This window comes from Zalophus californianus, chromosome 6, assembly GCF_009762305.2.
Source record: "Zalophus californianus isolate mZalCal1 chromosome 6, mZalCal1.pri.v2, whole genome shotgun sequence".
NCBI classification, from domain to species: Eukaryota; Metazoa; Chordata; class Mammalia; order Carnivora; family Otariidae; genus Zalophus; species Zalophus californianus.
Genome location: NC_045600.1, coordinates 90,924,993 through 90,939,682, shown reverse-complemented (window position 1 = coordinate 90,939,682; position 14,690 = coordinate 90,924,993). Strand labels below are relative to the sequence as shown.

General features: G+C 34.0%; 1 protein-coding gene across 1 annotated transcript in view; it reads left to right on the top strand.

Annotated features, from left to right (window-relative positions):
* The window catches only part of FAM227B (family with sequence similarity 227 member B), a 233,428-nt gene that overhangs the window by 6,249 nt on the left and 212,489 nt on the right, over positions 1–14,690 (top strand). Inside the window, exons 3-5 of the mRNA XM_027569742.2 lie at positions 1,497–1,550; positions 10,477–10,708; positions 12,071–12,138. Of these exons, the coding sequence (XP_027425543.2) occupies positions 1,500–1,550; positions 10,477–10,708; positions 12,071–12,138 (351 nt within the window). The 5' untranslated portion in view covers positions 1,497–1,499. The remainder of the gene's footprint in view (positions 1–1,496; positions 1,551–10,476; positions 10,709–12,070; positions 12,139–14,690) is intronic.

The following is a 14,690-nucleotide window of genomic DNA, read 5'->3' as shown; positions in this document are numbered from 1 at the left end:
CTTCTCAGTCTAGAGTCCCATGTTTTCCATTAAATTTTTTTGACAGCTCTATGCAGCTTTGCTTTTGAATACTTATTTTTATAATGATTGCCACATATACCTTTTATTTTGTTACTTGTTATTGTCTGTTACATATTTGCTTATATTCATCGTATATTTTAACAGTATTAGAGAATGAGATATGCTCTTCAACCTCCAGTGTGTAGATATTTTTACAAAAATATGGTGATTTTGTAATCTTGATAATTTTATATATTGCTGTGAAATATGTATTTTAGTAAATTAAAATATACTACAATCTTTTCAGACATGTCAATATCAGATCATTAGGATATGCTGAATTCCTCTTTTTTTTTAAGATTTTATTTATTTGACAGAGAGATAGCGAGAGCAGGAACACAAGCAGGGGGAGTGGGAGAGGGAGAAGCAGGCTTCCTGCGGAGCAGGGAGCCTGAAGTGGGGCTCGATCCCAGGACCCCATTATCATGACCTGAGCCGAAGGTGGATGCTTAAAGACTGAGCCACCCAGGCACCCCTGATTTCCTCTTATTTTTCCTTCTTCTAACTGGTTTTTCACTCTCTAGAATTGGTCTTACTATTCTTCTAAATAACTACACATTTCTCTGACATTTATCTACTCATTTCTTCATTAATTTATACATATTGCAAGTACTTATTATGCACTAACCCTGAGCTGGTCACTGTATGAAATTTTGACAGTTCAGCAGTGATTATACCATAGTTTCTATCCTCATATAGATATGAATCTGCCGTGTGTTACAATAGATAATCTTTTGAGGGAACAAGGAAGGCTTCCTAGAAAAAGTTACTTTTAATTTGATATTTAAAATAAGAGTTAAATAGGCCAAGAAGGGATTGGAGGGAGAAGGTTTGGGATAGGGAACCTTCCAAGCAGAAGAAAGAATGTGTACACAGTCTCTAAGGCAAGGAAGAACAAGATGTGGTCTTGATTAAAATTAATTTGTCTAATGAAAGAATATGTTTTCAACTTATGAGAAAACTACTAATAAAAATGGTATTATTATTTATTACGCTGAAACATTCAAATATTTAAATTATTTTCACCATGTCACTAGTGTGGCCTTTTAAATACGTCATCAGCAAGAGGGGCAAGTTACTATATTTTTGGCTCTGAATTTATTGTAGACACCATCCAAGATAGTCCAAAACATCTCAGAACTCTTGTAGGAATTTGAAATGAGGATATTCAAGAGGATTCATGTGGAGTTTTTTTCTAGGAGCAATATATAAGAGGGAAGCCTTTTATGGAATTTGGTTTAGAGGCTTGGGATTTAAACATTGATCTCTGTACCTTTCTAAAGTACAGGGACTTTACAAAGTGAATATTTTACAATGTCTTATGGCTCTGAAAATTGTAACTTAAGTCCAGTATCATTTACTTAAGTAAATTATATGTAAACATCATAAACAGTCTGATTTTATGTTAATTGGAAATATTGATTTTACTTCATTAGAAAATGCAAAAACCTCCAAGGAGCATTGAAGAATTCTTAAAGTTTCAAAATTGGGTGAGTAGAACATCTATTTTATGTGCGAATAAATCTTTTAAAATATCACTTGTGGAGGGGTGCCTGGGTGGCTCATTCGGTTAAGCGTCTGACTCTTGATTTCGGCTCAGGTCATGATCTCAGGGTTGTGAGATCGATTGAGCCCCTGCTTGGGATTGTCCCTCTGCCTCTCTCTTTCTCTCTCTCTCCCTCCCCCTCTCTAAAAAAATAAAAAATAAAAAAATAAAATATCAGTTGTGGATATCTGGAAAAGACTTTAAAGTCTTTTAGGAAAAGATTTTAGGAATAGAAATTCAAAAAACCACATTTCAGTGTGGGAAATATATTTATCTCTTTTCAGTAGGCTCTATGTTGTAGCCTTTCCCTCTTAATATTCTGTTCTCTTTTTGACTTTGAGAAAATTCTAGTTTTATTTTTTATTTTTTTTCTTAAAGATTTTATTTATTTATTTGACAGAGAGAGACACAGCGAGAGAGGGAACACAAGCAGGGGGAGTGGGAGAGGGAGAAGCAGGCTTCCCACTGAGCAGGGAGCCCGATGTGGGACTCGATCCCAGGACCCTGGGATCATGACCTGAGCTGAAGGCAGACGCTTAACGACTGAACCACCCAGGTGCCCCGAGAAAATTCTAGTTTTATATCCTATCAGAAGAATTATACAAACATTTTAAATAATTTTGCTGATGTAAGGTGTTTGTCTAAATACACCTTAAAGACTATCCGATAGGGGCGCCTGGTGGCTCAGTTGTTAAGCGTCTGCCTTCAGCTCAGGTCATGATCCCAGCCAGGGTCTTGGGATCGAGCCCCGCATCGGGCTCCCTGCTCAGTGGGAAGCCTGCTTCTCCCTCTCCCACGCCCCTCTGCTTGTGTTCCCTCTCTTGCTGTCTCTCTGTCAAAAAATAAATAAAAAATCTTAAAAAAAAAAAGGCTATCTTATAATTATGAGTACTTACCTCATTTATCCATGTACCACAGCTTAGACTACCAGGTAGTTTGCAGAGGTGTTCAGTTTCCTTGATTGTTGAATCAGAGTGAAATATTCAAAATGTATTTTCATGTTGAAAGCTCCAGTTTCCATTATTATGAGTAATACTGACTTCTGGGGTTATTGGGCTTGCTACAAGCTTTCCCTTGGGTCTATACACTTGTGAGTCTGAAAGTCAGGTTTCTTTTGCATTGAAGAATGGCAAGAGGAACACCTGGGTGGCTCAGTCGGTTAAGCCTCTGCCTTTGGCTTGGGTCATGATCCCAGGATCCTGGGAAGGAGCCCTGCATGGGGCTCCCTGCTCATTGGGGAGCCTTCTTCTCCCTCTGCCTGCCACTCCCCCTGCTTGTGCTCTGTCTCTCTCTTCCTCTCAAATAAATAAGTAAATAAAATCTTTAAAAAAAAAAAAAGAATGTCAAGAGCTAGGATAAAGATATTAGTGTGGAAAACAGAGAGAAAAGGAGGCTTTTTTTAATGAGGTGTGTACATTGGACTTTAAATAATTTGTACCTATTTATGCTTATATATAAACAGAATTTGCTATAACTAAAATGTTGAGAATAGAATTTCAAAAATATCTATTTTTAAACACCTATTTTCTGTTCTTTGTTTAAATAATTTTTTTTTTAATTTTTTAGAAAAGCACTGAGTTCCCTTTAGGAGCAAATAGAAAATGAAAATATTCCTAGTTTATAAGAGTTTATTTCAATCACTGTGGCAGAGCCTAATTTTTTAAACTACTCTTAGGACAAGCTTTTTGCGATTATTTTTATTTAAATAATGATGGAAATGTGCTGTAACCTAATCACAACGTTTGAGGTTTTAATACCAAGGGAAAAGGATTATAGTTAAAATCAAGCCAAACTCAGCAAATAATTATGGAGACATTTGGACTATACCATCATACATGTTTAAGAATCTATGATTTCAGATGAAAATTTCTAATTATTTGAATTGGAAAATGCATAATCACTCTGCTTAAGAATAATGCTAATCAAATCAAGATCATAGGTTTATGCCAGCCCTTCACCAAAGACAATAAAATCAAAATCAAAGCATATGTCTAATGGCCTGTAAGCAGCACCATCTTTGTATGCACTTATATTGATAGCCTTCAGTTTTTATCAGATGGCATTTGATAAAACAACATATATCCATTTGCACCATTTTATCATTTATAGGTTTAACTGTAAAATATTTTTTATTGTCTGGATTTCCCAAATACTTGTATTCTGTAATTACTTTTTTTAAGGTATGACTATGTCTATGCATTGCCAAGCTATTGGATATTTGAAAACATCCAGGAATAAAATGACTGGATATCTAATTTTTTGTTTGCTGGACAAAACTTTTGTCTAGAGACATTGGTAAGAAGGTAATAATAACTTCCTCGAATTCATTCAAGAAATATTTTTGAGTACCTATTACATGCCAACCACATGAATAATTAGAATATATCAGTGAATAAAAATAGAAAAGATCCCCACCTTCATGGAGCTGTCATTTTTTTAGAAATGAGGCATATGATAAACAAATGAGTAAAACAAAACAGAAATTAAAATATATTCTGAACTGCTTATGGCTTCCTGGAAAGCCTAGCTATTTAATTTCCCTCTAAAATATAAAAGCAAAGGTATGTATGTGCATAGTGGTGTAGTGGTTAAGAACAGAGGCTCTGGTGTCAGATTGCCTATGCTCAGATCCCAACTCTGCTACTAGCGAGCAGTAGACCAGTACCTGGAACCTACATGTTAGCTGTTAGTTTCTCACATCTTATAATTTATCTTTTGTCATATCATCTAAAACTGTCCATTTTGGCTGATTCCTACCATTTTTATCTTTCTTTTGTAATTTTAATATTTTATAACTTCTACTCCTATCTTTCCCCTCTTCCTTTTATTATAGTTCTGTGTACTTTTTTTTACCTTCAGTCATTTCACATTTATCTATTTGATCAATTCCCATATTCTCTTCCTGCTTCTTTTCCCTTTACTCCAACACCATTCTGTTTCTATTTTTATTTTTATAAAAATATTTTATATTTTTATATTTTTATAACAGCCTCTTGTTCCTTTTTTGTAATTTAATTTTTAATTTTTATTAAAAATTTTTATTAAAAATTCTAATTTTTAATTTTTATATTTTTATAACAGCCTCTTGTTCCTTTTTTGTAATTTAATTTTTTTAATTTAATTTAATTGTAATTTTTGTAATTAATTTTATTTTATTATGTTAGTCACCATACAATACATCATTTGTTTTTGTTGTGATCCACGATTCATTGTTTTCATATAACACCCAGTGCTCCATGCAGTACGTGCCCTCTTTAATACCCATCACCGGGCTAACCCATCCCCCCACCCCCTCCCCTCTAGAACCCTCAGTTTGTTTCTCAGAGTCCACAGTCTCTCATGGTTCGTCTCCCCCTCCGGATTCCCCCCCTTCATTGTTCCCTCCCTTCTCCTAATGTCCTCCATGCTATTCCTTATGTACCACAAATAAGGGAAACCATATGATAATTGACTTTCTCTGCTTGACTTATTTCACTTAGTCATAATCTCCTCCAGTCCCATCCATGTTGATGTAAAAGTTGGATATTCATCCTTTCTGACGGCTGAGTAATATTCCATTGTATATATGGACCACATCTTCTTTATCCATTCATCTGCTGAAGGGCATCTCGGCTCTTTCCACAGTTTGGCTATTGTGGACATGGCTGCTATGAACATTGGGGTGCATATGGCCCTTCTTTTCACTACATCTGTGTCTTTGGGGTAAATACCCGGAGGTGCAATTGCTGGGTCATAGGGTAGCTCTATTTTTACTTTTTTGAGGCACCTCCACACTGTTTCCCAAAGTGGCTGTACCAACTTGCATTCCCACCAACAGTGTAAGAGGGTTCCCCCTTTCTCCACAACCTCTCCAACATTTGTTGTTTCTTGCCTTGTCAATTTTTGCCATTCTAACTTTTGTAAGGTAGTATCTCAATGTGGTTTTGATTTGTATTTCCCTGATGGCTAATGATGATGAACATTTTTTCATGTGTCTGTTAGCCATTTGTATGTCTTCTTTGGAGAAATATCTTTTCATGTCATCTGCCCATTTTTTGACTTGATTATTTGTTTTTTGGCTGTTGAGTTTGAGAAGTTCTTTATAGATCTTGGAAATCAGCGCTTTGTCTGTAGTGTCATTTGCAAACATCTTCTCCCATTCTGGGGGTTGCCTCTTAGTTTTGTTGACTGTTTCCTTTGCTGTGCAGAAGCTTTTTATCTTGATGAAATCTCAAAAGTTCATTTTTGCTTTTGTTTCACTAGCTTTTGGAGATGTTACTTGAAAGAAGTTGTGGCCGATGTCAAAGAGGTTACTGCCTATGTTCTCCTCTAGGATTTTGATGGATTCCCGTCTCACATTGAGGTCTTTCATCCATTTTGAGTTTATCTTTGTGTATGGTGTTAGACAATGGTCGAGTTTCATTCTTCTGTATATAGCTGTCAAATTTTCCCGGCACCATTTATTGAAGAGACTGTCCTTTATCCATTGCATATTTTTTCCTGCTTTGTCGAAGATTATTTGACCATAGAGTTGAGGGTCCATATCTGGGCTATATGTCTGTTTTTGTGCCAGTACCATGCTTAGTGATCAGTGCTTTGTAATAGAGCTTGAAATCAGGCAACGTGATGCCCCCAGCTTTGTTTTTCTTTTTCAACATTTCCTTGGCAAACAGCCTCTTGTTCCACCAGTGTTGCATTATTATGAATTCTCTTACTTATCTTATTCATTCATTCATTTAATGATTTTTATTCACTGCCTACCAGGCCTCAAGTATTGTCCTGGACACTTGAGATACAACAATGAATATATCAGAGAAAAATCCTTGCCGTCATGGAATTTGCATCACCCTGCTTTTGCACTATTTCTCTTTAGTGGCACACTTTTTTAGTCCTTTTCAGTTCTTTAGGTACTGAAAAATTGAATTCTTTCCTTATTTATACATCACATTTGATCTTCCCTGTTATTTATTTCTTATTCTGTATCTTGTTTTTCTGCTTTCATGTGACTTTTATCTAGAAATACTTTAATTAATCTTCTCTCGGTGCATTGGTATCAATTTTCATTAACAAGTCTACTGCATTTGTAATCAAGACCTAGAGAGTACTCAGATTCCTAACGTGATTTTTCTCACAGAATCAAAGGTACTTTATGATAGAATAATTATTTTAATCCAATTTTCTTTATTTAGGGAAGAGCCTGTTTGTTTGTTGTCTGTTCATTCATCTACCCATCCATCCATCCATCCATTTAAATACCTCCTTATATTAAAACTTAGGGGAAGAAGAGCTAAAAGTCACTTCTTCTAACCCTAGTCATTCTTCATATTTCTTACCCTTTTTTTGGATACCTTGGCACTGTTTTTTAGGGCTTAGGTCATGGGTGAAGACCTAACCATATATTCAGTAAACAAAGTCTCTTTTCAAACTTCAAGGTCTCTCTAGTGCCTACTAGGCTCAATCTCTAGTTGTGTACTAGCATGCAATATTTTGTGCTTCTGCCACTGCCAAAGTTTAATTGCCATAATAAAAGTAAACATAACAAGTACAGAGCCAGTTCTTGCTTCACTGACCTTTTAAATAAGATAAATGTTTTCCTGAAGTTATCACTGAAGACTAGAGTACTATAATGGAGAATTTAACTCTTCAGGGAACAGAAATTTCCAATCCAATTCTTTTGTCTCTTTGGAATTAGAATACATTTGTTTTATAAATGAATATAATTGCTGTGGACTCTGGATTTTTTTTTTAAAGATTTTATTTATCTATTTGAGAGAGAGAGAACGAGAGATAGAGAGCATGAGAGGGAAGAGGGTCAGAGGGAGAAGCAGACTCCCTGCTGAGCAGGGAGCCCGATGTGGGACTCGATCCCGGGACTCCAGGATCGTGACCTGAGCCGAAGGCAGTCGCTTAACCAACTGAGCCACCCAGGCGCCCCAGGACTCTGGATGTTTAAACCCTAGTAGTGCTGATTTTCTCTCTGGCAGTAATGACTTCACTTTAGCCTGGCAGCTTGTCAGTTTATTGGCTACTCCTGTTTAGCTTCCCTAGGTCTGGCTACAGAAGTTACTTTCAGATGATATTCTATTCAAGGAGCAACTGGCTGAAGGCAAAATAGAAAGGAATAATAGAGGAAAGTAATTAGAGAAATGGAGGGGAAAGGCAGGTATGAGCTACTACAAGATCATCATCTGGTATCCATTTAATCATGCAGCCACAAAGAAGCCAGTAAAAGAATCAGGACTTATTTACACATCACCTTCTTCATGTTAATGGCTTTGGGACACCAGTCAATCTGCTGATTACCTTGAGAAAGTACAGAAGACAGAGTCCAATCAGGCTTATAGGATTTCAGGATACTTTATTCACCTTGTAATATACCTCAATATCTTAGGAATAAGGATTGTGATATCTCAAGTCTGGCATAAAGGGTATATTTTCATAAAGGTATGTGTATATTGTAAAATCTTGTCAAATGCCATTTCTATTTTAGCCTCTCTCCTCTCTCCCAACACCCCTAACAATAGCAACGCATGACCCATAAGGACTGTGTTTCCGAATGTGGCTGTCATTCTGATTTGACAGTGTTTGTCTTCAGGGATTGTATCCTGTGATCATATCTGATTCTTCTGAGGCCTTTGTACTTTTTGGCACATAATACGCAAATTTTAATGGAGGGAAACTTCTCCAGGTGGTTGTGTCTTAAGGTACACATTTGTAGGATTTGGGAGATGGCACTTATGTATCAAAGTATATTCTTTTTTCTAAAATGACAGAGGGACCTAGATATCTGTGGGAAAGTTTTCCAGAATTAAAAGCTTTGTATTATTCAGGTACCTGTTATTATTAGAGAGCATAATTCATAAAAGTACAAAAAGGCCTTTGTACTTTTTGGCACATAATACGCAAATTTTAATGGAGGGAAACTTCTCCAGGTGGTTGTGTCTTAAGGTACACATTTGTAGGATTTGGGAGATGGCACTTATGTATCAAAGTATATTCTTTTTTCTAAAATGACAGAGGGACCTAGATATCTGTGGGAAAGTTTTCCAGAATTAAAAGCTTTGTATTATTCAGGTACCTGTTATTATTAGAGAGCATAATTCATAAATGAATTCATAAATTCATAAAACATGTGTGGCGGGTTTAGGAAGCCTTTAAAGGAAGAAAAAGGCAGGTAGAATAAACCAGCACATGTTTATAATTCCTGATCTGCAGACATTAGATTTATTCCCATTTAGCTGAATTTCCAGAGTATCTCACCCAAATTCCGTGAAAGAGTTTTATCCTCTGTAGATTTTCTACCCTTCCAAAAAACAGTCTTTTACTCATAAACCCTTAATTATGTAGGCTAACTTTGTTTTGCTATTAGTTGATTATATTAAAAGATAATCTTAGATTTACTAATATGGTTATGATTCCCCTTCCGTTCCCTTTCTTTTTTCCCTTTCCCCTCTTTCCCTTCCTGAACAATTTAGTCCCAAAGCCATTTGGGGGCCCAAACAAGGCAGGTTGTCCATATTTGCACTGGGGAGGAGGATATGCTGTGATGGCTCTGAGCAAGCTATCTGAACTCAACCATGATGAGGAGAATATTCATGTGACACCAAAGGTGTCAGAGCTCAAGGGAATGAGATGGTAGCCACCTGCAGCTGGGGATGAAGGTTTTTTCAGGGAGGTGTGGAGGTAGGCTGTGGTTTGTATGGGAATTCAGAGCCCACGTAGGGGTAACAGAGGTGTCCCTGCAGAATTGGCAGCCTGGGATTGGATGTCAGAGTTGAAGCAGGATGAAAAGGGTATCTACATAGAAAAGAGGATCCCAGTGGATAGGACAGATTGGTTACCTGAAAAGATTGATCAAATATGTATATTAAAGATAATGGCAACTAGATTTTTCACTGTTAGAGATGGTAATTGTGATATGGAAAAAGAGAAAACTAGAATGTTTGGAATTGGAATTTCATATTTCAGTGTGAACTCATGGTTTTAAATACATGGAGGTCAAGAAAAGACTGGGGAATTTTTAGACTGAAGGAGACTAAAGACATATGAAGCCCAAACGTAATAAATAATACTGAACTAGATCCTTTTGCTTTAAAGGGCATTACTGTTTCAGTTGATAAGACTTGACCAGAGTCAGAGACTTAGATAGGAACAATGTATCAATGCCAATTCCTAATTCTGATGGTTGTGTTTTGATTATGTAGGAGAATGTTTTTGTTTTTGAGAAATACACACTAATGTATTCAAGGATTATGGGACATCAGTCAAGTAAGCAACTTACTTTCAAATGATTCAGAAAGGTTTTTTGTAAAACATCTGAAACTTTTGGGGTACCTGGGTGGCCCAGTCGTTAAGGGTCTGCTTTTGGCTCAGATCATGATCTCAGGGTCCTGGGATCGATCCCTGCATCGGGCTCCCTGCTCAGCGAGAAGCCTGCTTCTCCCTCTCCCACCCCCCCAGCTTATGTTCCCTCTCTCGCTGTGTCTCTTTCTGTCAGATAAATAAATAAAATCTTTAAAAAAAAATCTGAAACTTCTAAAGTTTATGATTGTTTCACAATTTTTTTAGAAATGCATTTAATGAAAAGTAATGGTGTGTTGTACAATATGTTGGGCACCTGAAACTAATATAACATTGTCAGTTATACTTTAATAATGTAAAAGAAGGTAATGCTGTGGAATTAAATCTCAGTTTTAGCTCATTGATTTAGAACTCTATTATTTAAATTTAAATATAATTAAATTAATATAAATATATTTATTAATATAAATTTAATTAATTATATAATTATAATTAAATTTAAATAATTCAGTTAAAATTAAATATTTAAAATTTTTAAATTATTTAAATTTAAAAATGACTTAGGTTATATTCTCTCACATTTTTTGCAGGATTATTGGCCAAGGGAAATCCATTTTGGAGATAGTGATGAATGGTTACACACTGTGAAGAAAATAAAAGAAGATAGTTCATTTACTTCAATTTATACACATCTGTGGGGAACTGTCCCTCGAATACATGATGCAGTCATGGCCATGGAGTCAAGATTAGGGGAATGTTCAGTTCTTTTGAAAAGCCATGCCTCTAAAATATTTGAGTGGAGGAGCATAATTTTTGATACAAGTAAACCTTATTTTTGATGAGTAAAGTAATGGTCAACTTTGTGTGTCTGTGTGCATTCTCATAAAGAATGAAATCCTAATGTATAAAATATCTACGAACATAAACATTATTTTATTTTATTTTTAAAACTTCTTCATTTCCACAGAGTTCAGTCAAGATTTTTAGTTGAACATGAACATGTGGATTTAATGAAAGTGTTGTTAGAACAAAGCCTAAAATAGTTGTGAACTTTGTTAAGCTGCAGCGGAGGTGGCTGAGTATCAGGGAAACAGGGTTGGATCAATTATATGTTGGTGCTTGAGACAAGCAAGTCAGCAAGGGTCAGAACATAAGAACAGAAACACATAAAATCCACAGTAAGTTGAGCTACATGAACTAGGTTAGCTTGTAGGAAGTGTTTAGAATTCAGTGGTGAAAAACTGCAGATAGGAAAAAGCATATCTGCCAGTAATGATCTTTTTTACTTCTTTTCAGTATTTATATTAACATTTTTTATCTAGTTGTATTTGTTAATACTTCAGAATAGTTTTACATACTAATGGTGATTCTTGTATCATTCTTTATGTAATTGGCAAACTTATTATAATACAAGTCTTAAAAATGATAATATTAGTTGTACTTATAAAGTATTTTCTATGTATTAAATGCATTTAATTAGTTATATTACTTAAATATTTAATATCCTTATTTGACCTTGGTTTTTCAAATTCTGAGAATTTGTTTATTATACTACTAATAAATTCACTACTGTTTTATTTTAAATTTTTGTATTGAATTTTTAATCACTTTTTAAATTTAAAAAATATTTTTGAAATCATATAAGCTATATATATTAGAGAGAGAGAGAGATGGAGGGAGACATAGAGAGAGTGAGCAAACACAGGTCTGCACTTTCAAAAAAATAATTTTATACTCATTGTCCTCAATATGTAAATATCTGAGTTTGGACTCCAGTCTGGGTTATCTGACTTCAAAGTCGTCCCCCATAAACTTTCACTAGGCTTTGCTCCAAAGTACTGTACTTCGCTGAATTTAAGGTGATCATGAAACAACCAGACATAAGTAGCTGAGCTATTTGAAAAACATGGGCTTGTTCAGTAGGAAGGTATTGAGGTAAAACTTTAGATTTATGAGTAAGTACCAAAGATATATTAGTTGGAACATGAGATTTATAAAAAGAGGAAACAGAAGATGCAATATTTATTCCTTCAACTAAGGGTATGCGTGTTCTAGCATTATGCTTATCAAAATAGTTAGTTGATCTCATTGAATAGTTTTATATATAATTTCTTTAAAGCATTTAAATTTTTTTCACTTTAAAAGATATATATCTGTGTACATATATGTCTCATTCTTTTAAAGGTTCTAAAGGAAATTTGGAAAGATACAAGGCATTTCTAAGGAAGTACCATAGGGAAAAGAAGATAATGGTATGGTATTTGTTTTCATCTTCCTTGAAAAATTATATTTTCACAGAAAATTATTATTTCACAGATAAGCACTGATAGAATTTTTTTAATTTTCTTTTTAGTCTTTTATTGTCTATTTGTGTATCTATGTGTTTTTAAAATAGCTAGACTCACATTCTTCTTTACACACTCAATATTAGAATGTTGGCATTTTCACATTACTATAAATTACTTGAAGACTTAATGTATACATTCCAACCTCCAGTTATTTAATAATTTATAATAACCTGTACTTAGTAGTGTAGGTTCTATATCGGTCCTCTTCCTTTAGAAAAAATCAACAATTCTTTTTAACAATAATCTTTTTGATTATTTAGAATTGCTTTGTCAATTTTTAAAAAAAACTCTGATTTTTTTTAATTAGAATTATAAAAGACTTTGAATTACTTTTAGAAACTTAATCCTTTTCAAAAATACATTCTAAAATTATATAATGTTAAAGCTATAAAGACTTTAAGTGCCACCAGTAGTCTATCCACCTCACTAAATGTTCTTTTTCAAATTTCAAAATTACTTTATTTTTTCCTGATTATGACTAAAGTAGTCATTTTAGAAAATTAGAAGAAATAGATAAGCAGTAGAAAGGATAAGCACTCTAATTCTATCATTTATAGATAAATCGCATGTACGCCACTATCTAGTTTTTGCTTTCATTCTTTTATTTTATTTTAAAAAATAATTTAGAAAATTCAGAGTAAATTATGTATTTGTAATTCATTAAATGTATTATGAAATTTTCATTAATATATATTCTCCACCATCTTAAAAGTAAATTAATGTAATAACCCTTTAGTTAGACATTTAGGTAGTTTTCATTATTCACTATTATTTACAAAGCTGTTGTGAACATATTTGGAACTAAAGATTGTGCTTGTCCATGATTATTTTCTTAACATAAATTTCCAGAAGTGGAACCACATAGGAAAAGAAATGTGAAAATCTAAGTGTTTTGATACGTATTGCCAAATTGTTCTCTAGAAAGGCAGTACCAATTTATAACAATATAACAACAATTTGTGATTGATCTCTTATCCATTTCCTTGTCAACATTTAATACTCTATTTTTTGTGGTTTGCACGGTTGATAAGCATAAATGTTATCAGTTGCATATGTTTTACTAATAAGGAAATTGATACTTTAGGTTTTTCTTAGTCTTTGTGTTTCTTTTACTGTGAATTGCCTATTTATGAAATTTGGCCTTTTTTTTTGGCTGTTCTTTTTTTTATTTCAAAGAGCTGTTTATGCTTTAAAAATATTAACCCTTTCAGTAATATGTATTTCTTTGTTGCCTTTTAAAAGGGTTTTTTTTGTTATGTAGAATTTTACATTTTTATGGATCTATAATTTTCTTTTGAAGTTTTCTGCCTTTAGTGCCATATTTAAGAAGACTTTCTTTGTATATATGTGTGTGTGTATGTGTGTGTATATGTGTGTATGTATGTGTGTATGTGTGTGTATGTATGTGTGCATATGCGTGTGTGCGTGTGTGTGTGTGTGTATAGGTGTGTGTGTATATATATGTATATATACATTTGTTCTTTGGATGTTTGGCAAAAGTCAACCATGCACTTCAGTTGATTTGATTATTATTTATATTTTCCACAGGGGAAGAGGTAGGTTGGTAACAAAGCTGTGTGGAAGTTGACAGATTTCATAAATATCAACTTGGGTAGATTGTCAAAACGTAATATTGAGTGAAAAAAAGTGAATTACTAAATAATATGTACAGTTGATACCATTTCTTTAAATTTTATTTGTTTATTTTTTAAAATTTTATTTATTTATTTGACAGGCAGCGAGAGAGGGAACACAAGCAGGGGGTGTGGGAGAGGTAGAAGCAGACTTCCCGTGGAGCAGGGAGCCCAACGCAAGGCTCAATCCCAGGACCCTGGGATCATGACCTGAGCCGAAGGCAGACGCTTAACGACTGAGCCACCCAAGCACCCCCCCCATTTCTTTAAATTTTTAATAGCACACAAGAAATGTTTATATTCTTTAAATATATGTACACATATATGTCAAAGTATGTTAATGGAATGGAAGGGATGCAAACCAAACAAATAATAGTGACTCTTTCAAGGAAGGGGAACACATGAATAGAACTATAGAGATTATGGTAAAAAAAGGGAATCTGAACTTTATACTTTATTATATAAATTTCACATTTTATTTTATAACATAGTCATAAGCAAATACTAAAATGTCAACAGTAATCCATTCTAGGTTGTGGGAACATGAAAACACTGGTAATTTTTTTTTAATTTTCAAGCGAATTTCAAAAATTCTGACTTTTGAATTTTATCAGATAACTTTCAAGGATCTATTGCAATGACCTATAGATGAATTATACTAACAAAAGTTTTAATTATTTATATTGCTAAGTGTGTTTTATTGATTTTTTTATTTGAACTTTAACACATATTATTTATATTTTTGTGGTATCTTTTCCAGGTTGTATGATCAAGAACTAGTTTTGTGTTACTATTACTGTGCTCTTTGAAAACTTCCAGTGT